Source organism: Neoarius graeffei, chromosome 8 (genome assembly GCF_027579695.1).
Source record: "Neoarius graeffei isolate fNeoGra1 chromosome 8, fNeoGra1.pri, whole genome shotgun sequence".
NCBI classification, from domain to species: Eukaryota; Metazoa; Chordata; class Actinopteri; order Siluriformes; family Ariidae; genus Neoarius; species Neoarius graeffei.
The window spans coordinates 69,795,935-69,822,810 of NC_083576.1; the positions used below are offsets into that span (position 1 = coordinate 69,795,935).

The 26,876-nt window shown below is 42.7% G+C and overlaps 1 protein-coding gene across 1 annotated transcript; it reads left to right on the top strand.

Annotated features, from left to right (window-relative positions):
• Positions 1–1,405: 1,405 nt before the first annotated feature.
• Positions 1,406–26,475, top strand: nedd1 (NEDD1 gamma-tubulin ring complex targeting factor). Its single transcript, XM_060928123.1, has 17 exons — positions 1,406–1,563; positions 2,351–2,493; positions 5,535–5,629; positions 5,732–5,848; positions 6,661–6,801; positions 10,024–10,253; positions 10,403–10,604; positions 10,876–11,050; positions 11,873–11,980; positions 12,162–12,209; positions 12,324–12,428; positions 14,679–14,723; positions 14,839–15,005; positions 15,177–15,354; positions 15,438–15,543; positions 25,662–25,728; positions 25,822–26,475. The coding sequence occupies exons 2-17, from the start codon at positions 2,358–2,360 to the stop codon at positions 25,924–25,926; spliced, it is 2,025 nt and encodes a 674-aa protein (XP_060784106.1). The 5' UTR covers positions 1,406–1,563; positions 2,351–2,357; the 3' UTR covers positions 25,927–26,475.
• Positions 26,476–26,876: the final 401 nt, after the last annotated feature.

Genomic DNA, 26,876 nt, shown 5'->3' on the forward strand with positions numbered 1-26,876 from the left:
AACACCCGGAGGAAACCCATGCAGACATGGGGAGAATGTGTAAACTCCACACAGAAAGCCCCCCGCCAGCTGCTGGGCTTGAACGCAGAACCTTCACTGCACTACCATACCACCCCTGTATGAACTGACACTCCATCCATCCATTTTGGCACATCACTACAGTGACATGGCCGCTCTGACGGCTTCAGCCATCAAAGTCTCTAGGGAACATTACAGTAGTGGTTTCCCGTTGCCTTCTACTGGATTATTATAGAGGTTTTCTCCAGTTAGCCTAACCTGCATGTCTTTGGACTGTGGGGGAAACCGGAGCACCCGGAGGAAACCCACACAGACACGGGGAGAATGTGTAAACCCCACACAGAAAGGCTCTTGCCAGCTAGAGGGCTTGATCCCAGAACCTTCACTACCCCACCGTGCCGCCCCTTTATGAACTGACTCTGTGGAAACAATAACATTAGAATGGTATCTTTCAAAGTCCTTCCCACACCATGTGGCGCATAGGGCGGCACCGATCCCCGTTTCCGTAGCCCTTGGCCTCTCACTTATTACCTAGTGAGAGTGTGGGGCTAGTCCTCTGGTAACCGCGAGCGTTTGACTCTCTCACATCTGTATTGCAGCGTGCTTTGCCAGACGGCAGTAGGTACCATTTTTATGATGGTCTTTGGTATGACCTGACTGTGAGTAGAACTTGCGACCTCCCGATCAAGAGGCGGACACGCTAACCACTAGGGCAACTTACGGTACATAATTTTTACTTATATTATTTATGTTACAGTCAGAACTACTGCCCAAGTTCTGTTGTTTTTCAGAAATAATAATAGTATTTATATAGCACATCTTCTGACCAATCAGATTCGAACATTCAACTACTGTGGTGTAATTGATATTTAATGCATATGCAAGTGTAGTGTAGTGTAGTGTAGTGGGTCTGTAGTGTAGAGGCATTGTCGCCTCACAGCAAGGAGGTCCTGGGTTCGAGCCCAGCGGCCGGCGAGGGCCTTTCTGTGTGGAGTTTGCATGTTCTCCCCGTGTCTGTGTGGGTTTCCTCCGGGTGCTCCAGTTTCCCCCACAGTCCAAAGACATGCAGGTTAGGCTAATTGGTGGCTCTAAATTGACCGTAGGTGTGAATGGTTATGTGTCTCTATGTGTTAGCCCTGCGATGACCTGGCGACTTGTCCAGGGTGTACCCCACCTCTCGCCCATAGTCAGCTGGGATAGGCTCCAGCTTGCCTGCGACCCTGTAGAACAGGATAAGCGACTACAGATAATGGATGAATATGCAAGTTAGTCTATAACGCCATCTGGTGATGTCTAAAGGACTTTTTGCACCGTCTGAGCAGGCATTAACTACTTTCCCCTGAAAAGCGTTTGCGACATTGAGCGCCTATTTTGACCCTCGCAGGTTACCGTAGTGGCGGTTCCAGCCCGAATACAGTTTTCAAACTCTTGTGATATGCAAACAAGTGTTGTAAGAAAGTGAAGATATTACTATTCAAATTATTCTCTTAACAAAACCCACTTTGGTGCCTTAACCCAAGATTGGCTTTGTCTATAAAATTTACGGTAAGTGGCTAAAACTACAAGAAAAACTTGCGAAATGTCAACAAATGCTTGCTAGCAGTAGCATAACCTTGCCGGTGGCTAATTAAGCTACAAACTTAAACTTACAAAGTTTGCATTTCAGGACAAATTGTCTGTATTACAAATATTTTTGGTTTCCTGAAAGTTGTGTAGTTGTTGTCTGTGTTAAAAATTTCCTAGCTGTTTGTTTAGCTTGTTCAAAAAGTTAGTTAGCTCACATGCAAAGCTAGTTAGCTTGCTAAGTGTCTTAGCTAGTTGGTTTATATTTACATAAGTTTATTACGGCCAACTTAGATTAACAGCATTACAGGGAAAAAAAATCTAGTTTGTCCATGTACGTTAAACGTGATTTTGTTGTTGTTGTGCAATTGTTTACATAAAGAGTTAAAGATTATATCTGATCTTAACAAAAGATGCTCAAAGTTTATGATCCACAAATGAAGAAAGAAAGAAACACATTCTGGCTCCATATCATTACAATTTTAAGACCAGTGAAATGACCATTTACGTGCATTTGTTCTTATATTTTTGTTTTGTGTTTACTGTGCCACCTGTTTGGGAATATTTCAGATAGGAAAACAACATTGTTTCCCCAATCTAATGAGGAGAAATTATTTAGCTTCTCGGTTTTAATTACCAAATATATAGGTAAGTCTCAGGTTGCGAATTATTTATTGTGCACATGTGGAAACTGTAATTCCACTAAGAGTCAGGTGTCTCCAGTCCATCTAACAGCTGTCGTGTGTTTTCTGTTTCTTTCTTTACTAAGTGCTGCTATGGAGGAGGTGACCCGGTTGGTGTCATCAGGCGACTGCCTGAAGATCTGGGATTCCACCTCCATGAGTGTAGTGGAGCAGTTCAACCCTCACAGTGCCAGCCATCCTCTAGCACAGGTGTGCTGGAGCAGCAGCAGTATCCTCCACAGCAAGCCATATTATTCAGGATCTACAATATTTGTTTTCAGTATGCCATAGCTATGTGTCTAGGTGACAGGACTTGTTATACTTTGAGAGGCTTGTTTTAAATCTGATCATTGAGACCTGATTTAAATCATTATCCCAGTGAAACAAAAACAGACCTCACCTTTGGGGTAGGAACAACAAGTGCACACCAGGCCTCCTCACTCAGCCTTGAATGGGCAAATCCTCACAGCCATACTCCAAAAACTAATGGAAAGCCTTCTCAAGTGAGTGGAGGATATTATAACAGCAAAACGGGATGTTCAGCAGTCACATATGGGCGTGATAGGGCAGGTGTCCACATACTTTTGACTATATTTTGTATGTGACGAGTGGAATGATTCCGAAGCTGAGCTATTGGCTTTTTGTACTGATGACAAAATTTATCACCAGGGTTTGTGGTCGTGAGTGAGTAAATCTCAGAGAATGCTGTGCAAGTAGAGACTTGCTTCAGTGGAAAAATTAAGTCGTAGCACATCTATAGTGTAATGACGGCATGGTAGTGCAGTGGTTAGTGCTGTCGCCTCACAGTAAGAAGGTTCTGGGTTCAAGCCCAGTGGCCAACGGGGGCCTTTCTATGTGGAGTTTGCATGTTCTCCCCATGTCTGCGTGGGTTTCCCCCACAGTCCAAAGACATGTAGTTAGGTTAACTGTCTGCTCGATCATATGAATATCTGAGCTGTGTTCAGGCATTAGTATGTGGCACCTTTGTATACTTTCAACTTGGCCATGTTGAGCTGCGTCCTTCATAATCTAGCTATTCAGCTGCAAGAAAGGATGATTAGCCACCCCAAACTAACAATACGTTACTGTATGTCATATTTTGTGTAATCGCATGATTTGAATGCATCTAGAGCAGGGCTCTACAGTGCGCACATTTCACTCGCATTTGCGAGCGAATTTTTCGGCATGCGAACGACGAAAAAAAACCACGCACATTCGTGCGAGGGCTTCTTGCGGCCGACAATTTAGGAAAGCACTGAGCAAAGACGCGCCGAGTTTAACATTCTAAAATGTATCAAACGTTAAACTGCAAAGTATGTAAATCCAGCGCTGGATAGCCTACCTAATATAGTGTAACGAGTAATGGCCTGTATTGTTGTGTGTGTGTTCAGTGTTGTGTATGTGCGTGTGTGTTCTGCCTGCGCCTTGCTCCCTGTCTGTAGTTGCGTGTATTGCCTCTGTCTTGCACTGCGGTGGTTCCCACGGTAGCGGAAAAGTTAATATTTTTTTTGCCGTTCTGCCATGCTAGTGCGTTTTACCGGGACATGAGATTTCAGCATTTTTATTCTTCTCGGTCTGTAGCTTGAATAAGTTTAGGCTACTGAATAACACTTTCAGTTAAAGTTGAGTCTGGTGCTTTTGTGCTGACGCTACTATAGCCTACTATCACAATAAATATCCCCCGTAACATTTCCCGTTTTCTACTCATCTTTCTGTGATTGCCCCTCTTTCCCACGGTTGTATGTTGTGGGTGTGGCATTAGGTGGGAAAAGTGCTTTTTAGGAATTCATCAGATCATATAACTGAGAGCTGGTTCGGACCGAGGCGAGAAATATATTCGCTATGCAGAGAATAACGGCGTTTTTTAAAAGCAATGATGGTGGAAACAAGAATAAAAGAACGGATGAGGAAGAAAGTGTAGTGAAGAAAGCTAGAACGACGGGAGAAGGTGCGGGAAAATTATATAATGAGATGGAAAGCACACACCCCAGTGCAAACATTTAGATGGGAACATACAACACAGCAGAAAAACAAATAATATACAGTATATACAAATGGTGCCTGTCACAACACAGCAGAAAAACAAAGAATATATATACAACTGGGTGTGTTGAGTTGCAGATGTTAATTGCACATTAGTTATAGAAACTCAGTTCAGCTACAAAACTCAGGATATTGCACTGTATTTGGTATTGTATTGGGTATGGATGTAAAAGTGTATAAATATAAAATATACAAAAGCTATAAAAACTAAAAAGTTGCACTGTAATAAGTATTGCACTGTATCAGGTAAGTGTGAGAATATTGTCCTTTTAGGTCCTTGTTGGTGCATTGTTGCACCTGCCAGAAGTGGCATCAGTCAGTGCATGTAATTAGCCTTTTTCACATTACGTCACTTGCAGAAGAACCTCACATCCGTTTTCAGCCTTTTGAATGGAAGAAGAGGCGGCATGCTAATCTGCTGGCTAACAAGTAGCAACCATAGAAAGTCAGTAAACTTCCTTTCCAAAACAAGGCAGATAGGTGACTGGAATGGTCGCTAACAATACGTAATGATAAACAACAATGCGCAATATTATTATCAATCTTATCTGTGAATGACACAGTTTTGTTAACATATGTTGCCGCCGTATACCTCTTCCATTCAAAAGGCTGAAAACGGATATGAGTTCCCCTGCAAGTGACGTAATGTGAAAAAGGCTAATTGTTCAAGGTGGTTATGGCCTGTGGGGAAAAAACTGTTTTTGAGTCTGTTGGTCCTTGCTTTGATGCACCTGTAATGCCTGCCTGAGGGCAGCAAGTCAAAGAACTCAGAGCCAGGGTGGGAGCTGTCCTTGATGATGATGTTAGCTCTGCTGAGCTCTGCTCTCTGTTTAGCTACTGTTTGTTCATTCATTCAGTTGTTCGTTATTCATTTGTTTGTTCATTCATTCATTCATTCTCAATTGAATTTTGCGTTTTGTGTTGGTGTGTCTAAGGTTTGCGCTGCAATAAACCTTTAAAATGAAAACCTACTTGTACTTGTGCCCCCATTTTTTTCCCTGTGCTCCTAAAATTTTTAACTTAGGCGCACGTGTGCTCCTGAAAAAAAAAGTTAGTGTAGAGCCCTGATCTAGAGTAAGAAATGATTTTTGTTATAGATGTCCTCTGTTCGAGTTCAATGAACTGTATTCATTTCAATGAAAAAAAAAATCATCTTAAAATAGTCCATGACTGTAAAAGGAAATTGTAGAACGCACACGCCACTTCATATGCCTTGACAACAGTCAGATCAGTACATTGTCAGTGCCAGCAGTATAGGAGACAAGCTGGTAGTGACCAGCCTGAAGTCCTCACCAGTGCCAGTGATGGAGCTTGCAGAAGGGGTCAGTAGACAAACTGCATGTTAGCAAAAAAAAAAATACTCACAATGCCACTTTTATCTCTCAGCATTCTCATCTGTGCTGCATCTGGGGTTTTGTTTTCAGAAAAAACAGACAAGAGTCGCACTAAATTCAACATCCCAGTTCCTGGTCAGTGGGGGATTGGATAACACGGTCAACATCTGGGACCTGAAGACAAAGAGATTACATCGCAGCCTCAAGGTATCTCATTGTTTCAAAGTGAAGTGTTAAAGTCGATATTTTACTGCAATGCTGTCTGAATCGGCAAGTTGTACTTTTACATATACAATTTTTAAATATGTTTCTTGATTTAATATGTGCATTGATCTGATTAAAGTTTAAGAAAACTGCATGATGCATTTACCACATTAATTTGTTCACTGGCGGCACGGTGGTGTAGTGGTTAGCGCTGTCGCCTCACAGCAAGAAGGTCCGGGTTCGAGCCCCGTGGCCGGCGAGGGCCTTTCTGTGTGGAGTTTGCATGTTCTCCCCATGTCCGTGTGGGTTTCCTCCGGGTGCTCCGGTTTCCCCCACAGTCCAAAGACATGCAGGTTAGGTTAACTGGTGGCTCTAAATTGACCGTAGGTGTGAATGTGAGTGTGAATGGTTGTCTGTGTCTATGTGTCAGCCCTGTGATGACCTGGCGACTTGTCCAGGGTGTACCCCGCCTTTCGCCCATAGTCAGCTGGGATAGGCTCCAGCTTGCCTGCGACCCTGTAGAACAGGATAAAGCGGCTAGAGATAATGAGATGAGAATTTGTTCACCAGGAAATGCTTTATCCTGATCAGGCTCACTGTGGTTTAAATTGCTCATCTATATTTTGGGAATTAGAAGCAACTAAATTCCTTATAAAATAACATGGTCAGCTAAGAAATACAAGAGCAAGTGGGATTGGTCAAACTTTCTGCAGGAGCAGGGTGGGATGGGGTTAACAAAAAGAAGAAAAAAAAAACAGTCCCAGTTGGGAACAACTGTCTCATAACTGTCTTTCATATGTTCACCCTCTTATCAGGACCATAAGGAGGAAGTGACGTGCGTGTCCTTCAATGGTGGCGATAGTTACATAGCATCTGGTTCCACCAGTGGGGACATCATCCTCCACAGCATTACCACCAACCTGTCCAGCAAAGCCTTTGGACATGGGCCCAATGAGGTGAGTCTGTCCCTTTTCAGCAACGTCTTTCCATATTCCTGTGCCCTCTGTGACCCCATTCTGTGACTATAGTACAACCCCGATTCCAAAAAAGTTGGGACAAAGTACAAATTGTAAATAAAAACGGAATGCAATGATGTGGAATTTTCAAAATTCCATATTTTATTCAAAATAGAACATAGATGACATATCAAATGTTTAAACTGAGAAAATGTATCATTTAAAGAGAAAAATTAGGTGATTTTTAAATTTCATGACAACAACACATCTCAAAAAAGTTGGGACAAGGCCATGTTTACCACTGTGAGACATCACCTTTTCTCTTTACAACAGTCTGTAAACATCTGGGGACTGAGGAGACAAGTTGCTCAAGTTTAGGGATAGGAATGTTAACCCATTCTTGTCTAATGTAGGATTCTAGTTGCTCAACTGTCTTAGGTCTTTTTTGTCGTATCTTCCGTTTTATGATGCACCAAATGTTTTCTACGGGTGAAAGATCTGGACTGCAGGCTGGCCAGTTCAGTACCTGGACCCTTCTTCTACGCAGCCATGATGCTGTAATTGATGCAGTATGTGGTTTGGCATTGTCATGTTGGAAAATGCAAGGTCTTCCCTGAAAGAGACGTCGTCTGGATGGGAGCATATGTTGCTCTAGAACCTGGATATACCTTTCAGCATTGATGGTGTCTTTCCAGATGTGTAAGCTGCCCATGCCACACGCACTAATGCAACCCCATACCATCAGAGATGCAGGCTTCTGAACTGAGCGCTGATAACAACTTGGGTCGTCCTTCTCCTCTTTAGTCCGAATGACATGGCATCTCTGATTTCCATAAAGAACTTCAAATTTTGATTCGTCTGACCACAGAACAGTTTTCCACTTTGCCACAGTCCATTTTAAATGAGCCTTGGCCCAGAGAAGACGTCTGCGCTTCTGGATCATGTTTAGATACGGCTTCTTCTTTGAACTAGAGTTTTAGCTGGCAACGGCGGATGGCACAGTGAATTGTGTTCACAGATAATGTTCTCTGGAAATATTCCTGAGCCCATTTTGTGATTTCCAATACAGAAGCATGCCTGTATGTGATGCAGTGCCGTCTAAGGGCCCGAAGATCACGGGCACCCAGTATGGTTTTCCGGCCTTGACCCTTACGCACAGGGATTCTTCCAGATTCTCTGAATCTTTTGATGATATTATGCACTGTAGATGATGATATGTTCAAACTCTTTGCAATTTTACACTGTCGAACTCCTTTCTGATATTGCTCCACTATTTGTCGGCGCAGAATTAGGGGGATTGGTGATCCTCTTCCCATCTTTACTTCTGAGAGCCGCTGCCACTCCAAGATGCTCTTTTTATACCCGGTCATGTTAATGACCTATTGCCAATTGACCTAATGAGTTGCAATTTGGTCCTCCAGCTGTTCCTTTTTTGTACCTTTAACTTTTCCAGCCTCTTATTGGCCCTGTCCCAACTTTTTTGAGATGTGTTGCTGTCATGAAATTTCAAATGAGCCAATATTTGGCATGAAATTTCAAAATGTCTCACTTTCGACATTTGATATGTTGTCTATGTTCTATTGTGAATACAATATCAGTTTTTGAGATTTGTAAATTATTGCATTCCGTTTTTATTTACAATTTGTACTTTGTCCCAACTTTTTTGGAATCGGGGTTGTATTATAGTATAGTATTAAATGAGAAACAAGTGTTGCCAGGCAAAATAACCCTCTCCCGGCAGCACTTATTTTATACCTATGTTGATAATGGTAATATTTTTCAATCATCAGCTGTCAGGTTGTAATCCTATGAAAATCCATGATCTTGAGTTTGACATTTCAGTGTCATTCAAGGTCAAAGGTCATGGCAGCAGTTGAAAGCCCATATGGGACTTCTTATATGGTGATAATGGTAAACATCTGGATATCATGAACCATTTTAAGTTATAGCCCTTTGAAAACCCATGACCTTCAGTGTGACCTTTCAAGGTCAAAGGTCATGGTGCCAAATGAAAGCCCATATGGCACTTCCTATAAGTTGATAATGGTAAATATCTTTCTCCCATCGACCGTTTTCAAGTTACACCCTCTGAAAAATCCATGAACCATGAGTTTGACCTTTCAAGGTCAAAGATCATGGTGCCAAATGAAAGGCCATATGGGAGTTCCTATATGCTCGTAATAGTAAACATCTGTCTGTCGGCAACCATTTTTGGGTTATAATGGAAAATGATATTTTGACCGAAAGGTTGACCTTTCCAGTGACCTTGACGACCTGATTACCCCCAAAATTTAATCAGGTAATCTATAGACCATTGACTACCTACCCTGAAAATTTGAATTCAATCGGTGTAACCGCCGAGACACTAGATTGTTAACAGACAGACACACAAACAAACCGCACTGATTATAATACTTCCCCCCGCTTACTCCATCATGGGCGAGGTCTCATTCTCATCTCATTATCTCTAGCTGCTTTATCCTTCTACAGGGTCGCAGGCAAGCTGGAGCCTATCCCAGCTGACTACGGGCGAAAGGCGGGGTACACCCTGGACAAGTCGCCAGGTCATCACAGGGCTGACACATAGACACAGACAACCATTCACACTCACATTCACACCTACGGTCAATTTAGAGTCACCAGTTAACCTAACCTGCATGTCTTTGGACTGTGGGGGAAACCGGAGCACCCGGAGGAAACCCACGCGGACACGGGGAGAACATGCAAACTCCGCACAGAAAGGCCCTCGCTGGCCACGGGGCTCGAACCCGGACCTTCTTGCTGTGAGGCGACAGCGCTAACCACTACACCACCGTGCCGCCCCCGGGCGAGGTCACAAAGCAAATAATTACATTTTAATGCTACACATTTGTTTACTTCATGACTTTGGCATAAATGGGAGTTGAGCTAAAGTAAGCTAATTGACTAATATTAATTCTAGTCCAGTGGATAAGTAAATAATAAACTTCTCATTCTTCAGATTTAACTCCTATTAAAAATACTGTGCTCATGTGTATAAAACTATACTTTGGGTCAATGTGATTTAAAGTGTAGTCTTAGTTCAAGGATTTACACTTCTAAAGAAATATAGACTTGTACCATGTGAAATATTTTAAACTAAAAGTTAAATTATTCTGATCTGAAATTGCGTACATAAATGTGATCATGAATATTGAGCAGAAATATAGTGAGCAACATGCTGATGCATTTTCCACTTTGTAGCCTGTCCACGACTTGAAGTACTCGCTGATCAAGCGTTCTCTCTTGGGGAGTGTGTCAGACAGCGGCTCGGTGGTACTGTGGGACGCAAACACACAAAAGGAACTACACATGTTTGAAGGAGCACACAAAGCTCCTGCTTCAGGCCTGACCTTTTCTCCAGCCAATGACCTGCTCTTTATTACAGTGGGGTTGGATAAGAAGATTGTCTGCTATGACACATCCAGCAAAGTGTAAGACACATCTGTGGGGTGTACAGTAGGGTGTGTTTTAGATAATGACTAGCTTAAAGCAAGACAAGATATGGTATGGTTTTTTTTTTGTTTTTTAATATTCTTAGTGTTTGAGATCATGTTTTGTTTGTGGCTGTTTGTTCGTGTAGTATTTTCCGGAGTAAACAGGTTGAGTCCCCGCTCACGGCTGTAGACTTCACTCCGGATGGAGCAGGGCTTGTAGTGGGCTCCACCCAGGGACGGATCTACATGTATGACCTACGTAATCTAAGCGCTCCTATCAAGACCACCACTGCTCACAAGACCTCAGTCACGTGTATCCGCTTCCAGCACTCCAACACCAGGCTAAAGGTATGGTTTGCAGTGTGCTGTCTACAAATTGTGTGTATTTGCATTTAATTGCACTTATTAATGTATATTAATCAACATCAGCTTAAAGTTGAGCTCAAACCAACTGGGGGTGGGTTTCCCAAAAGCCTATTAACTAGGAGAGAGCGTGTCCCTTGTGATCTTTGTGCTGCGATGCTTTTGGGAAATTCGGGCCAGTTTTATACAGAAATTACATCTGATAGCTTATTAATAATATCTCCATAATGTGCTATAAATAAAACTTTTTCCTCAGACTAGTAAAACCGCCTCTGGCAAGACTTCTTCCTCGCAGTCCAATAAGAGAATCTCTGTAAAGCTGGGGCAGAATCAACAGAGCGGCCCTCCTACAACAACCTCCTCAGTTCCTGCTGTCCCCGATCAGCAGCCAGTAAGCCGAGGAGACGGACAGGCTCACATCCTAGGCGAGTGTTTCCTTTCACCTAGAGCTCCCCAAAATTCACTTCCCATCAGTGGTGATATTTCGTTACTTGTATGGCCTGGTTTTATTCCTAGTCACCTTTTTATCTGATGATAGCGGAATTTTATTTCCTGCAGATGATGAGATAAAATTCACAATGACTTGTGTATCCATAATATATATTATTCTATCCACATTCACTGGATATGAGGAATCGCTGGCTCTGATTGGCCACTCTACTACCAGCCTATCAGCTCATATACTGTGAGTAGAGAAAAACAAAATGGCAGAGCGTGTTGCTGAACCAACTGAGGGCAAAAACAAAACCCCCAAAAAAGCAACAAAATATGGAATAAAAAGTACTTGATGGTAAGAACATTTTTTTTTCAAGAATTATTATAGCATTTTTCACAAATTGCTACTGTCATTTCGTCGGTTTGTTTACATTATAAGTGGAAATTATTTTGTCGGATGTTTTGTATAAAGTTTTTATTTATCGAATTTGCAGAAAATAACAAAAATGCTCTGTTTCTCAAAATCCAGTGAATGTGGATAGAATAAAATGGTTATTCCACTCAATCTCATCGTACATCACCTGTAGCCAACTTGGCGCTACGTGCCTCATCAACTGTCGGCTCATGTACAACTTGATTTCATGGAATAACTTAATTATATGCATGAATGTTATGATTGTCAGTACCTCAAATCTACCCATCTATCTGTGGCAGCATAATGTTGCAGGCTAATTCATAGTGGATGCGTTCAGATTTACAGTCGCACTGGTGTTCTGACATTTTCGTCTGTGGTGCGGTCTGTTTAGGGAGTGGGGGAGGTTCTGAGCTGCCATCCAGAGAGGCTGAAGGCCAGCACACTCTGGATAAGTTCAACAGCGTGGGCCGAAACAGCCTGAACCTAGACATTTTCTCACCAGTAACTGATGGTATGTGCTTACTTTGTTTCCTGTACAGATGCTGTGGTTTGACCTTGCAATATGGAAGCTATGTATGTACATACTATTACTCAGTTTTCCCCTAAGGTCTATTTTTTGGCTTTGTTTGCATTTGTTTTTCAGTGACTCTGTTGTGGTGTTTGTTTTTGTTTTTTAATTCCTCTCCATTCAGGGTTGAAAACGCATGGCTTCACTAGTGATACTCCAACGTCAAGAAGTGGTATGTACTTTGTCAGTTATGATGTATATATTGGAGTTACTTATGACATCATCGTGGTCAAAAATTGCAGTAAATTTCTTGTGATGGTGATATTTTGTTCTTTGTTACCAGTAGGAGGCAGTGCTGAAGTGTTCTCCAGAGAAGCTGAAGGGCAACACAGTTCAGACAAGTTTAGGGTGGCTCGCAACAGCCTGGACATTTTTTCTCCTGTCCGAGATGGTGAGAGAATTCTCCTTCTTTAGACCCTCCAGGATTTCGCGATGTTGCGATTTGCAACTTCAACGCAAATTCAACCAATCCCCGCGAATTCAGGGCGGTGTTGCAATTATATCCAATCACCGCAACTTTCCTGCAAATTTGACCAATCATTGGCGTCGTCTTGAGGTGACGTCACAAACTACCTTCCACCTTACTTCCGTGTATACGTTCAAGAGAAGCAGCATGTGCGAGCAGTGTTGCCAGATTGGGTGGTTTCCTGCCCAATTGGGCAGTTTTAAGTGGATTTCAGCGGGTTTTGAACATATTTTGGGCTGGAAAACGTCAGCAGTATCTGGCAACGCTGTGCGAGAGTCAGTGTTTATAGAGAGCGTGCACGTGACGTCATGAGGTCACGTGATATTTGTTTATCTGCCATCTTGGACGGCATGGCCGCGCATAGAACTTAGACGAACCCGTTCTAATTATCAAGTGTGTGGGAATAGATCATTCGAGAATGGTTATATCTTGTTCAGCATTTGGTTGTACCAATAGACAGGGCCAAAAGGAGGGCCTGTCATTTTATAGATTCCCCACAGACGAGGAGAGACGCGCAAAATGGGTGTCCGCTGTGCGAAGAGAAAACTGGTACCCCAGTTCTACCAGCTGAATTTGTAGTGAACACTTCATATCAGGTAGGTGTAATCTTCTAATTCAATACTCCTAGTACATCTGTTAAGTTTATTTTCAGATTGAATGATAACTGCATAGTCAGTGATTTGTGATATTTTTTTTTCAGACAAAAACGTACATATTTACAACCCTGTCATTATCTGGAACTGAGTTTAGATTTCGAACATTCTTACGATAAAACGTCCTGCATAGTCTCTTTATGATAAACATCTTAATGCCACTTACCCGTGAGGTTATCAAGTAGACATTCTTCTTCGGAACCTTCCAGAGGTATAGTTGGGATACCCATCCCACAACAAAATATTTATAAGCTTCCAGGCTCTTGTAAGCTTTGAGGGCTTTGCCAGTGTAACACGATTCATGATTAACAAGAAAATTGTAAATGTCGTGGTAGGCCAGATCGGGCAAATCGCCGGCACCGCAGCTCCGAATTTCCCTGAACAAGGATTGCGGCAAGTTGTACGGACCTGCAATCCTCAACCTGGAACACTTTTCCACGTAACGCTGCCTCACGTCACCTTCAAGATGCTGAACAAACTTAGACAAGTTATCGCGCGATGTAGATGGGGTATTTTCCGAATTTTCTTGGGGATTACTCCCTGGATCCATTACGCTCGCACAAGGTAAACAATCCTGAAGCTGTCCAATATGGCGGAGTAAACACGGATGGATCACGTGACTGCACATCCTCTATATAGGCTTAAATTCTGTTACTGAAAGTGTGTTATGTTTACAGTGAAGGACTGTGTGGACTTTATTTTTTTACTTAATACAAGAAATTAATGGATGCCAACATTTTTGCCAAAATGGTATTTTATTTTCCATTGTTTAGGCAGCTTCAGCATCATACTGTGAGATTCTGTTCAAATTGTTTTTTTCCTTCTATGAAGCCTGAGCCATTTATTTTATTAGTTTATAATTATTGTTTAATTTAGTCTTCAGGAGAGACTGCCTGCACACAGTACTAGTATTAAGTGTTTTTTTTCTTACATGAAAGCTGAGGCATTTATATTATATTTTAAGGTAACTTCATGTTGTGCTGTGAGGTTCTATGCACGTTAACTTTTGAACCAACAGGTGTATTTGGATAAGTAAAGCCTATTTTTCTGCATTTTTGTAGTCCTGGTAATCTTTTATATTGGTAAAGTTGTTTATAGGACCATTTCTCAGTGTCTTTATCAATAGTTTTTCAGTAATAACTTAATATTTAACCTATCACTCAATTTTAATCACAAAAAGAGAAAATCACAACAATTTCTCGCAACTTGCACTTCCTCCCACAATGTAATCGCAACAAAAACCTAAAAAACACTGCAACTTTCATCGCAATTTTTTGGAAACCCCCCCGCAACATCGGACATTTTAGCCCGCAACAATCACAAAAAAGGCCCGCAAAATCCTGGGGGGACTGCTTCTTCAGTGATTTGCTGGCTGCACTCAACATTCAGAATATATACAAATATATTTTATATTATTATTATTTTTATTTTTTATTGCTAACTTTTTCAAATGGAAGTACATGTTTCAGAGTAACTCTAATTCTGTGCTTTTTTTTTTTTTTAAACATCTCATTCATTCTAGATTACAAAGGTCACAGACTCAGCGATACCTCAAGTGGAAAGCAAGGTGATATTTCAGTGAGATGTCAGTGGTGACATCTAATGAATAAATTCATGATAAAGCGTCACCATGTAGAACTATTTATACTAGCATTTATTCAGGTACTTTTTTTGTATTCAAGATTTAGATTTCTTACCTCAGCACGGTTCAGCCCAGCGTAAGAACCCGCTGGGTACACCTGGTGCTCGCTGCTACAGTCCTCTGTCTGCTGTCCACACACCACCTGCAATCAAAGAGGAGGAACCAGTGATCACGTCACCTACACATGCGGACACGCAGAATAACTTGGTCTGTCATTGACATTTGGTTTTTATTATGTCATTAAGAAACAGCCCTAACTCTTGTACAGTGACATCTTTTGTAGCTATAATGTACTTCTACTATAGTTGTACAAGCATGTCACATACTTATAATATTCTTTGTGTACTTCTGATATTGACGTTTTGGCACAATGGAAAGGTGGAGAAGACTAATTATCCGAGACCGAATGCTCTGACCACACTCCCTGCTTCTCAGAGTACACACATCCAATCAGTGCCTTCATTCAACAGTCCTGAGCCCAGTCAGAGGAAGGAAGTGCCAGCTCAGCTCACCTACGATTCACCAGTGTGTAGCAGTCAACCTGTAGCTGAGCCAGGTACATAAACAGGACATCGGATACACCTGATCAAATGTATGTGATCACATGGTCACAAGAAGTTGTGTTTCTCACTTGAGCAGCAGCCGCAGCAGACGCGTCTGGTGCTGTCAGTAGTGGAGCACCACTCACCTCTGTCCAGATGAAGTTTGTGCGCAACATGATCCATGAAGCTCTAGAAGATTTCAGGTGCATTCTTTTGAAATACACACACACACACACACACACCTACCTGTCTGTATTAAAATATTGTAAAAATACTATAAGTTAAATTCATTGACTATACCTACAGTAAAATATGGTTTTACAGCAGTAACTTAAACACAAGTCATTTAGTATTCTAAACCCACTCCTCTTCAGAATCTCAGTTCATACCTACAGGGTTGTGGCATCTTTTCTTTTTGTAATAGTTTAATACACCATAGTTAATAAAATAAAGTACCCAGGGTACAGAGGGAAAGGAATGAACTTACAATTTCAGGCGCATACTAGAGAGTTTTCAGTGGCGGACAAATCAGTAGCCTCGGCACCTGAGATGAGCAACTTTCATGTATATAAATCCTACTTCCTAGTTATTTCTGTAAAAGAAAATTTTTCACTTGGCATCTATCAACTTAATGCAACTAATGTACTTAATGTAACTAGAGCTCATGCTTCCAAAGCCTGCTGCACCACACACATCAGCCGATCTGATCTGGTTGACACTAGATTGATTTTGACTAAGTGGATTCATTAGTGTGTGCAGATGCCAGTATTTTCTTAGAATTGGGAACATGCAAGTATGTAGAAATGGAAATACGGTGCAGCGCAAAACTGTCAATTTTCCTCCCTTCTCGATGCAGACAGTTCAAGTACATATAACGTTAACTCCCTCCATTTTTACCTATCGTGTAATAAGCAAATAAAACACTTGTACATGGAAAATCCATAAATGTCTTTGCCTCATAAAACTTTTTACTGTTGTCTCAAACTTGGCACTTGTTTGTTGAAATGTCAAATTTCGATTCATATGCACTTTAAATGCACACAGTTAAACATTAGCAGAAAATAAAGAAGCCAGTGGAAGGACAGGACACCACATCTCATCTATGAAAAGAGAATAATCATAAACACCTGTCCCTTAATCTGTATTAATGGAATTGTCAAGCTGGAAAGTCTGCACACCCCTTTCACCTTCTCCATGTTTTATTACATTACAGATTTATTCTACAATATATTGAGTTCATTTTTTGCCTCAAACATCTATGCAATCGCCAAAAGGCACATAGCCACTCCTTTGCTCTCTTGGCTTCGGAGAAAGTCTGTGAATGTCCTTGAATGGCCCAGACCTAAATCCAGTTGAACATCTGTGGAAGGGACCGGCGAGTGGCCTAGTGTGGTTAACGTGTCCACCTCTCAGGCGGGAGATCATGAGTTCTATTCACAGTCGGGTCATACCAAAGACCATCATAAAAATGGTACCTACTGCCGTCTGGCAAGGCACGCTGCAATACAGATATGAGTGGGGAGTCAAACTCTCGCGGTTACCAGAGGACTAGCCCCCTACTGTAACCCTAGCTATGCAATAGGCGAGAGGCCGAGGGCTACGGAAACTGAGATCGGCTCCGCCCTATTCGCCACATGGCATGGGAAGGACTTTGATTTGATCTCTGGAAGGAGCTGAAAATGGCTGTGTACCGATGCTCCCCATCCAACCTGACTGAGCTTGCAAGGATATGCCAGAAACAAGTGTGCCAAGCTTGTAGCTTCTTTCCCAAGACGCCTTGAAGCTGTAATTGCTGCCGAAGGTGCACCAACCAAGTATTAGGCTAAGGGTGTGTACAGATATGTAACCACTAAATAACCTATTTTTGTCAGTAAAATAAATGTTGTTTACCAGCTGGGAGGTCCGTATCGTGAAATACTGTGACCGAGGTCTTGAAAGTACTGACCGAGGCCCTCTGGGCCGAGGTCAGTATTTAAGGCCGAGGTCATGGTATTTCACAATACGGACCGACCGTAAGCTGGTAAATAATATATTTATTTTTTTCTTTACCAAATTCTAACAGAAAATGAGAGCACCTGAAAGGGAAATTTTCAATCCTCATTCACGGCTGTAATGCAAATTGCTTCCTTCTTGGTATACAAGTGCACTTCCATGGCAGGAAAAAAAACATTTTGCCGCCTATGTAGTCCCCTATTTATACAAAATTGAGTCATTCAGGATTCAGCCATGTTTTTGCTCAGCGTGAGCAACAGTTACGGGTTTTTAGCTTTCTCCTGAAATGTTTTCTTTTATTTCTTCTTCCTCAGGGTAGTAAAACTCGCTTTCGCTGTGAACACTGTCGTTATCACTATCCATGATTGTGATGGTCTGCTGGCCTTGTCTGTGTTTGTTTTGCTTTGTGTGTGTATGTGTGTTCCTTGTAGGCGTGGCTGCAGACCATCCCGGGAATTGGCGACACCTGGGCCCGGTGTTGCCACGTCCTTAAAACAACTTTTTCCCCGTTTCCTGTGGGAGCTTCTTTTGTTTTCTTTCCTTTTGTTTTTCTTTTTTTGTGTGTGTAACACGCACGAGCTCATTGTTCACGCATTCTACTTTGTTGATTTTTCTTGTATTTTGTTATTATAATAAATTAATTATTATTTGAACTTTACCCGTGTCGTCCTCTTTGTCATGGTTTGAGCCAAGCCGTGACAAATGGGGGCTTGTCAAATTTAGAACCTGTTTGTTTTTGTTTTTTTTAATTGTTTGATGCAGTTTTTTTGATCTGCAAGTGTTGCGGGTCAATTTTGTGAATGGCATGTCGTCATTAGGTACGTCACTTCGTAGTGGGTATTCTCTCACGTTTAGCTCAGGTTACAGGTGTAGAGCTAATGAAACGGGAAGTCTCTATTGTTTGAGGAGGCGCAGTTTTGTTTGAGATAAAGTTTGGAAGCTCTGCCTCGGTGCGCAACGCTTAATAAGGTAAGTGTTTGACTTGTTGCACTGGTTCCAGTTAAATGAGCGATGAATGTCCCTTGTTAGGTGAAGCGGCATTGTCCCTTTGGACTTTGTCGGGGGGGTTTCTGTAGTGTTGTAGTGAAAGCGGTCAGAGCAGTTGTCTCGGGAGTGTTTCCATAGTGTGAGAGGAGTCGCCAGTTTCTGGTTGCTTTTTCTCCCTACTGGGCTTTGGCACTTAATTACCCACCGCCAGTAGCTACATGAAGAGTTAGGCCGTAGCTTAAGTAGGTTGTGGGGCTTTGTAGGTAGCGGGACAGGCATTGTTTTTGTTTGGCTTTCAGTTTGGTGGGCTTGTGCATGGAGTCAGACACTTAATTTTGTTTGTTTTGTTTAACGTTGCGCACTGCTGTATAATGCCGACGGTGGAAGTTAAAGATTTTATTGCTTCTCCGTCGGAGGAGATATTAGACCAGTGTACGAAGGATCAGCTGCTTAAGTTAGCAGAGCATTATCAGCTGGAGGTAAATGGTCAATTTGCGAAGGATAAGGTTAAGGCAATTGTGAAGAGTAACTTAGTCGCTACAGGTGTGTTAATTGAGCGGGAACCAGTTTCAATTACGTCTCCGTTGGCTATATCAATGGAAGGCTTGAATTTTGATCAGCGGAAAGAGTTGTTACTGTTACAAATTCAGCATGAGAAGTATAAGATTGAGGCGGAGTTCCAGAAAGATCTAGCAGTTGAAAAGTTGCGTCAGGAGACTGAACAGACGCGTTTAGATCTAGAACATAAGCTCCAAGTTATCAGGGAGGGCAAAATTACACCTGCGCCTCGGTTAAACTCTGGCTTACATTCTAGCGTCGATCAATCTGACACACTGGGTTTTGACGTGCGGGGTAATTTGCGTTTAGTGCCTAAATTCTCCGAGAGCAATCCTGATACATTTTTTTCTTTTGTTTGAACGTTTAGCTGATGCGCAAAGCAAATGCGCAATTCCGCTCGCGCATTATTGCTTCAGTGTGTGATTACTGGTAAGGCGCAAGAGGCGTTTTCAGCCTTGTCGCCTGGTGATAGTCAAGACTATTGCCGCTTTTCCACTACAAACGCGGCTGAGCCGTGCCGTGCTGAGTCGAGCTGAGCGGGGCTATTGAAGTTGCATTTCGACTACAACCGCGCTGAACCGTGCTGGCTGGAAGTGGGTGGACACATTGGGTGGAGTTAGCGAAAGTGGGTGGATGTCACGTGATGTCGTTAAGCAGCGCAAACAGTGACATCAGTGGCGGAACAAGTCAGAGCCGGGCCGGGGGCGGGGCAAATGACCGGGCCCTTTATTAAAGCTTATCATAACATCATTTTAGGTTACAAAATGTCCGCAACTGCAGTGTTTACCAATTTCAACACTACCGGGTGCAACTATGTTATTTAGTAGTACATCAAGTCCTTCAAACGAACATGTAACTCAGAAACAAAAAACATTAGGATACTGTACATGGCTCATAATAAAACATCAATAGCCTATACTGCGCACATTATTTGAAGGGCATACGAATGAGCGCTCAGAGGTTGCAACGGTGACAGGAAGAGTCAGAAATAAAAGGAGGGCGGTGCAAACCTCACTGAATGCACTGTGTTTACCAATTTCAACACTCCGGGGTGCAACTATGTTATTTTGTACATTAAGTCCTTCAAACGAACATGTAACTCAAACAAAAAAACATTCGGCGACATACTGTACATGGCTCATAATAAAACATCAATAGCCTACTGCGCGCATTATTTGAAGGGCATACGACGAGCCTTGCGCTCCGCGAACTCGTCCACGATGCTCTGTATGTCACTGATTCAGTGATCTTTTAAGCGGTAGTCTCACGACCCGGATAGTAAACAATAAACATGGAGGACATGGAGTCGTTAGTGTTGCTGGTCTTGGTGCTGTGGCTTGTTGTCACCGACAACGCCAACAGATACTGGCAAGAGCGTATAGATGAGGCGAGGGGCATAAGGCTTCAGAAATTCTCGTAATTCATAATTATTCTTCTTCCGGGTTTACAGATCCCAGCGCGCTCGCGGGGCGTGTGTGGGCGTGTGAGGACACTCCTCCTCACCAATCAGTGCACAGGGGAGTGTCTCCTCACGCCCCTAGCCTCACTCGGCACGGTTTGGCTCGCTTCAGCCCCACTCCAAAACGGTGCGAGTTTTAGGGGCTAAGCAGGGCTGAAGCGAGCTGAGTCGTGCTGGTTTTTGGTAGTCGAAACGCGAGCCGTGTCGGGCTGAAGTGAGCTGAAGCGAGCTGAAGTGAGCTGAAAAAGGGTAGTGGAAAAGGGCCATATGATAAGGTAAAATTAGCTGTACTGAAAGCGTATGAGCGTGTTCCGGAGCATTATAGACAAATTTAGATCGTGGAAAAGGGGGCCAAGACAGAGCCATTTAGAGTTTGCACGGGATTTAACAGCTTATTTTAACCGCTGGTGTTCTTCTGTCGAAGTGTCCGATTTTGATGGTCTATGTGACCTAATTGTGTTAGAACAATTTAAAAATTCTGTTCCTCATCATGTTGCCACTTATGTATGTGAGCACAAGGCTCGTACTGCAGCTGAAGCAGCTGCTTTAGCTGTTGATTGTGTTAATCCATCAAAACATTCCATCTGATCGTCGTTTTCAGGCCAGTAGTGGTAGTACACCTGCTGAATTATTTAATCGTTCAAACAGATTTCCTCTGCCTGCTAGTGGGCCTAGTGGTTCTGGTAATGCATATAAGATTTGTAATTTTTGTCATAAACGTGGCCACTGGAAAGTTGATTGTTACATGCTCAAGTCTGGTAATACTAAGCCACCTCCAGGTTCGCGCCTTAAGGGTGCAGGCCTGGCTGCACCTGGATGTTCTAATAAACCTGTTGCTGTTGATAGCCATATGGTTGATGGCGAGCCACAGCTGATACACTCTGTTAATGCACTTGATTCTTATCTGCCATTCATTAGAACGGGGTTTGTGTCTATGGTTGGCAGTGATGTAAAAGTGCCTGTTAAAATCTTGAGAGACACAGGGGCATTTGACACTCTTTTATTAAAGCTGACGTGTTGCCTCTGTCTGAAAATTCTGAACTGGGCAGTTTAGTGCCAGTTCAGGGAATGAGTTTAAATGTTATGCGTGTGCCACTACACAAAGTAATGCTTGATTGTGACTTGTTTCAGGGTGAGGCTGCACTTGCTGTTTGTCCTGCATTGCCAATTGAAGAGATCTCTGTGATTCTTGGCAATGGCTTGGTAGGTGCTCAACTGTGGTCTGATGTTTCTCCTGCTTTGGTGGTAGATCCTGTGCCACAGCTGAGAGCTGGACTCGATGAATGTGCACAAAATTTTCCTGAGACTTTTCCTGCTTGTGCGGTAACGCGTGCTATGATGCGGGCAGAGTCTGAGCCGACACTTCAGTCTGGTGAGAGCAAGTTGTTGGAGAAATTTTCACTGCCTCTGTCTTATTTCCCTGTGTCTGTGTCTCGTATTGAGTTGGTTGCTGAGCAGCAAGCTGACTCTTCGCTGGCTGGGTTGTATGAGTTGGTCCAACCTGAAAGTGAAATGCGGGACAGTGTTTGTGGATATTTTCTTCAAGATTCACTATTGGTGAGAAAATGGACTTGGCACACAGATTTGTTTGTTGGGGACCCTGTTTTTCAAGTTGTCTTACCCACTAAGTTGCGTCAGTCTGTGTTGAAAGTTGCTCATGATGGATCAGGACATGCTGGCGTTAAGAAGACTTATAATCGATTGTTGAGGCATTTCTTTTGGCCTTGCATGAAAAGGGACGTCTCAGCCTACATTAAGACTTGTCACATATGTCAACTAACCGATAAGCCAAATCAGCGTCTAAAGCCGGCACCATTATATTCCATTCCTGCAATTAGTCAGCCGTTTGAGCATTTAATAATTGATTGTGTGGGGCCGCTACCGCGCTCTAAGTCTGGTTCGAACTACTTGTTAAGTCATGTGTCAGAGCACTCGGTATCCGGCAGCTTACCCACTGCGATCGATTACAACCAGATCAGTAGTTCGTGCTCTGTCACAGTTTATTTCAATTTTTGGTATTCCCAAAATTATTCAATCTGATCAAGGGTCGAACTTCTTATCTTGTGTATTTGCTCAGGTTTTAAAGCAACTCCGTATTCAGCATAACAAGGCTTCAGCGTACCATGCTCAAAGTCAAGGGGCATTGGAGCGATTTCACCAAACACTTAAGTCTCTCCTTCGGGCTTATTGTACAGAGTTGGGTCGAGACTGGGAGGAGGGCTTACCTTGGCTAATGCTTGCGGCTAGGGAGGTGACGCAAGAAAGCTTAGGGTTTAGCCCAAATGACCTTGTGTTCGCTCATTCGGTGCGGGGTCCATTAGCGGTCCTGGCAGATGCCTGGCGGGAGGAGACTCCTTCAACTAATTTAATTGCATATGTGAACGGGTTTAGGCATCGTCTTTATTTAGCGGGTATGTTGGCGAAAGAGAAGTTGGGTACAGCGCAACAAAAAATGAAGTCATGGTATGACCGAAATACTGAGCGTAGGGTGTTTGTCCCTGGAGATCAGGTGTTGGCTTTGTTCCCCCTGCTTCAGTCTCCATTCCAAGCCAAGTTTTCAGGGCCGTACTCTGTGGTGAAACAGGTCACGGAGCAGAATTACTTAATCGCTACCCCGGAGCGTAGGAAGAGCACACAGCTCTGCCATGTTAACTTATTAAAACCTTATTACGCCCGTCCGTCATCCTGTGGTTCCAAAGTAAGTGTTCCGCAAGCAGCTTGTGTAGCTGGACCTGCTAACTGGGTCACCAATTATTGTGATCAACAGGAGGATGAAGTTATTGCGCCTGATCAGGCGCTCTTGCTTGGCCGTTTGAAAAACTCTGAGGTCCTTGCTAACCTTGAAGAGTTGCTGGCATACTTGCCCACATCCCGTTCTGCTGAGCTAATAGATCTGATACGTAGCTTCCCTTGTTTGTTCTCTGATACACCTGGTCGTACACATCTGATTGAACATGACATTGAGGTTGGAGATGCTAAGCCAATAAAACAAAGGTTCTATCGGGCAAATGCAGAGAAACTGAAATGTCTAGACAGTGAAATTGCATATATGCTTGAGAATGGTATAGCCGAACCTAGTTCCTCTAGTTGGGCGTCTCCTTGTTTGCTGGTTCCAAAGGCAGATGGCACGTTACGCTTTTGTACAGACTTTCGCAGAGTCAATGCCGTCACCAAACCTGATCTGTTTCCTCTTCCGAGAATGGAAGATTGTGTAGATCAGGTGGGCTCTGCGAAGTTTGTCAGTAAACTTGATTTGTTAAAAGGTTACTGGCAAGTACCTTTGTCAGACCGTGCTCAGGAGATTGCTTCCTTTATAACACCTAAGGGATTGTATTCCTATTCAGTTATGCCATTTGGGCTTCGAAATGCTCCAGCAACATTCCAGCGTCTTATGAATCGCGTTGTCGGTGATATGGAAGGTTGTGCGGTGTATTTAGATGATGTAGTGTGTTTTTCAGATACTTGGGATGTTCATATGCAGCGGATGCAGGAACTTTTCACTCGTTTGGCGGAGGCAAGGCTCACAGTCAACCTCACAAAGTGTGAGTTTGCGAGGGCGACTGTGACCTACCTTGGCCGGGTGGTGGGGCAGGGACAGGTTCGTCCTGTTGATGCAAAAGTCCGGGCTGTTGAGCAGTTTCCTGTACCAGCAACTAAAAAGGAGTTGATGCGGTTCCTTGGTCTTGTGGGCTATTATAGGAGTTTTTGTAAGAACTTTTCTACGGTTGTGGCCCCTCTTACTAATCTTTTGAGGGAGAAGGAAAAGTTTGTCTGGTCTCCTGCTTGTCATGTGGCTTTCCAACAGGTGGAGAGGCTCCTTTGTGATGCACCAGTTTTGGCAGCACCATGTTTTGATTGTCCCTTTAAGCTCTTTGTCGATGCAAGTTTTGTGGGTGCAGGGGCTGTTCTGGTTCAGGAGGATGATCGTGGCATAGACAAGCCTGTTAGCTTCTTCTCAAGAAAGTTTAATGCGTATCAGCAGAATTATTCTGTTGTGGAGAAGGAGACTTTGGCATTGGTTCTTGCTTTGAAACATTTTGATGTGTATGTTGGTGGTAGTACTCCTGTATTGGTTTTTACAGATCATAATCCACTCACATTTCTTAATTCTTTACATTGTCCGAATCAGAGACTAATCAGATGGTCTCTCTCTTCCTGCAGTCTTATTGCCTGGATATCCGCCACATCAAGGGAACAGACAACGTGGTGGCAGACGCGTTGTCTAGGGCCCCCTAGGTGTGGTGGACTTCTCTGTTCTCACAGTTCTTTGCCTTTTGCCCCTTCCTGTACTCTTAAATGTGCTTCCTAGGTGCACCGGTTGCCGAGTTGGGGAGAGGTTGTGTGTGTTGAGCTGTGGGACAGATGTTAACATCCCCAGGTTATGGTTTGTGAGTTTATTAAGAGGGTTAGATAATTGTATAATAGCTGGTCTAATGTGTCCAAATGTTCAAATTAATTTCTATTATGTTTAATTTTGTTGGGATGGCTGTTTATTTGTTAGCCCTGACTGGTGGGCGGGACTCCATTTTGGGAGCCCGCTTTTGTGGGAGGGGGTGTGATGGTCTGCTGGCCTTGTCTGTTTGTTTTGCTTTGTGTGTGTATGTGTTCCTTGTAGGCGTGGCTGTAGACCATCCCGGGAATTGGCGACACCTGGGCCTGGTGTCGCCACGTCCTTAAAACCACTTTTTCCCCGTTTCCTGTGGGAGCTTCTTTTGTTTTCTTTCCTTTTCTTTTTTTGTGTGTGTAACACGCACGAGCTCATTGTTCACGCATTCTACTTTGTTGATTTTTCTTGTATTTTGTTATTATAATAAATTAATTATTTGAACTTTACCCCTGTGTCGTCCTCTTTGTCATGGTTTGAGCCAAGCCGTGACAATGATGTAAAATTAATGCTATTCTCCTGAGAAATGCGAAAGCAATTTTTGTCAACATTTATTATGCTTGTTGTTGTGAACGAGCGAGTCGCCAGAGGTCCATATCCGGGGGTCCATACTGTAGGATACGGACCCGCTCGCCAGCCAATCGGAGCATGGGATTTGATGGAAACCGGACCGCGAAAAAAAATTTAATTGCATATTTCCTAAAAACTTTTCATTTTGTAATTATTGGCGATTGTGTGTGTAGATGTTTGAGGCAAAAAATGAACTCCGTTTATTGTAGAATAAGTCTGTAACGTAACAATGTGGAGGTGAAAGGGGTGTGCAGACTTTCCAGCTTGACTGTATATTGTTAGCCTAGTGATTTTTATTTGGCTGGTGGGGTAGCTAATCGATCTATTACTTATCCAGATCTGAGTTTAAGTAGCTTTTATATCTCTTTCAGAGACACGTGCCATAGGGATATCATCAATCTCCAAGTGGAAATGGTGCGGCAGTTCTACATCCAGCTGGTAGGTATTACCTGCAACCCACAATTGTTTTTGACAAGTGGATTGTAACTTTGTCATGCAACACTGTTAATATGGCGATTCCTGTTCTTCCAGAATGAAATCCATGGGCTCATTGAGAGATACTCTGTGAATGAGAGTCTTGTGGAGGAGATCGAGAAGCTGAAGGAGGAAAACAGACGACTCCGAGCTAATTACTAAGAAGCATGTGGCTACCTGTTTGACATGTAGAGTGAATCCCTTGTGCTCAGTACAGATTTAGGCCTAAGACGTGTGGTAGCACTAGCCATAGTAGGTGAAGGAGGACATGGAGATTGTTTGACCTTCCTGCTGATGTCTCACTATGCACTCATACCCTGAGGACCAGCACACACAGCCCGTTTTGTATTTATCACCAGCACACATTAAGGCTACACCATGTATGTGCCTTAAAACGAGAGATTATTATGAAGCTTTTCTCTCCATTTTGTGCATATTTTACAACAGATCATTTGTAATAAGTCATATGAGGGCTTACATATTTAATAGGTAACAAGGTTATATGATAAACCTATAGCCAATATTAATTACTTTTTATAGTAAATTAGATACATATAGTGGACATCAGTACTGACAGTCCTGTCAATACCAAGTCTGTTGTCATGGCAGCATGAGAAGGGGAGGGGAATCAAAAGATTGATCGGTTTAATTTGATTGAACTTTTGTAGTAGTCAAAAACCATTTGTATCTTGAATAAATTATTGCATTGAACCTCCACAGTATGTTGATTTGGATACCAGTCATAACTGATTTCTGGACTATAGAAGTCACTTTGGCAACATTTTGATTTAAAAAAAACAAAAAACGGATTTTCGTGCTCCTAAATTGGTGTAGGATGTATAATGCACATCAATTAAATCGTGAATCATTTAAGGTTAAGTGTCCTATTTAGGCTTGCTTTTTGGTAGCCAGAAGCTTTGTTAGTGTCAGCGCTACACATGGATATCAAATGTGTAACCATGTACAGTGGTGCTTGAAAGTTTGTGAACCCTTTAGAATTTTCTATAGTTCTGCATAAATGACCTAAAACATCAGATTTTCACACAAGTCCTAAAAGTAGATAAAGAGAACCCAGTTAAACAAATGAGACCAAAAATATTATACTTGGTCAT

Coding starts and splice junctions, on each gene's coding strand:
- nedd1 (XM_060928123.1), top strand. CDS start 2,358: ATGGAGGAGGTGACCCGGTTGGTGTCATCAGGCGACTGCCTGAAGATC. Junction 15,006..15,176: donor CGGACACGCAGAATAACTTG/GTCTGTCATTGA, acceptor CACAATGGAAAG/GTGGAGAAGACTAATTATCC. Junction 25,729..25,821: donor GGCAGTTCTACATCCAGCTG/GTAGGTATTACC, acceptor CTGTTCTTCCAG/AATGAAATCCATGGGCTCAT.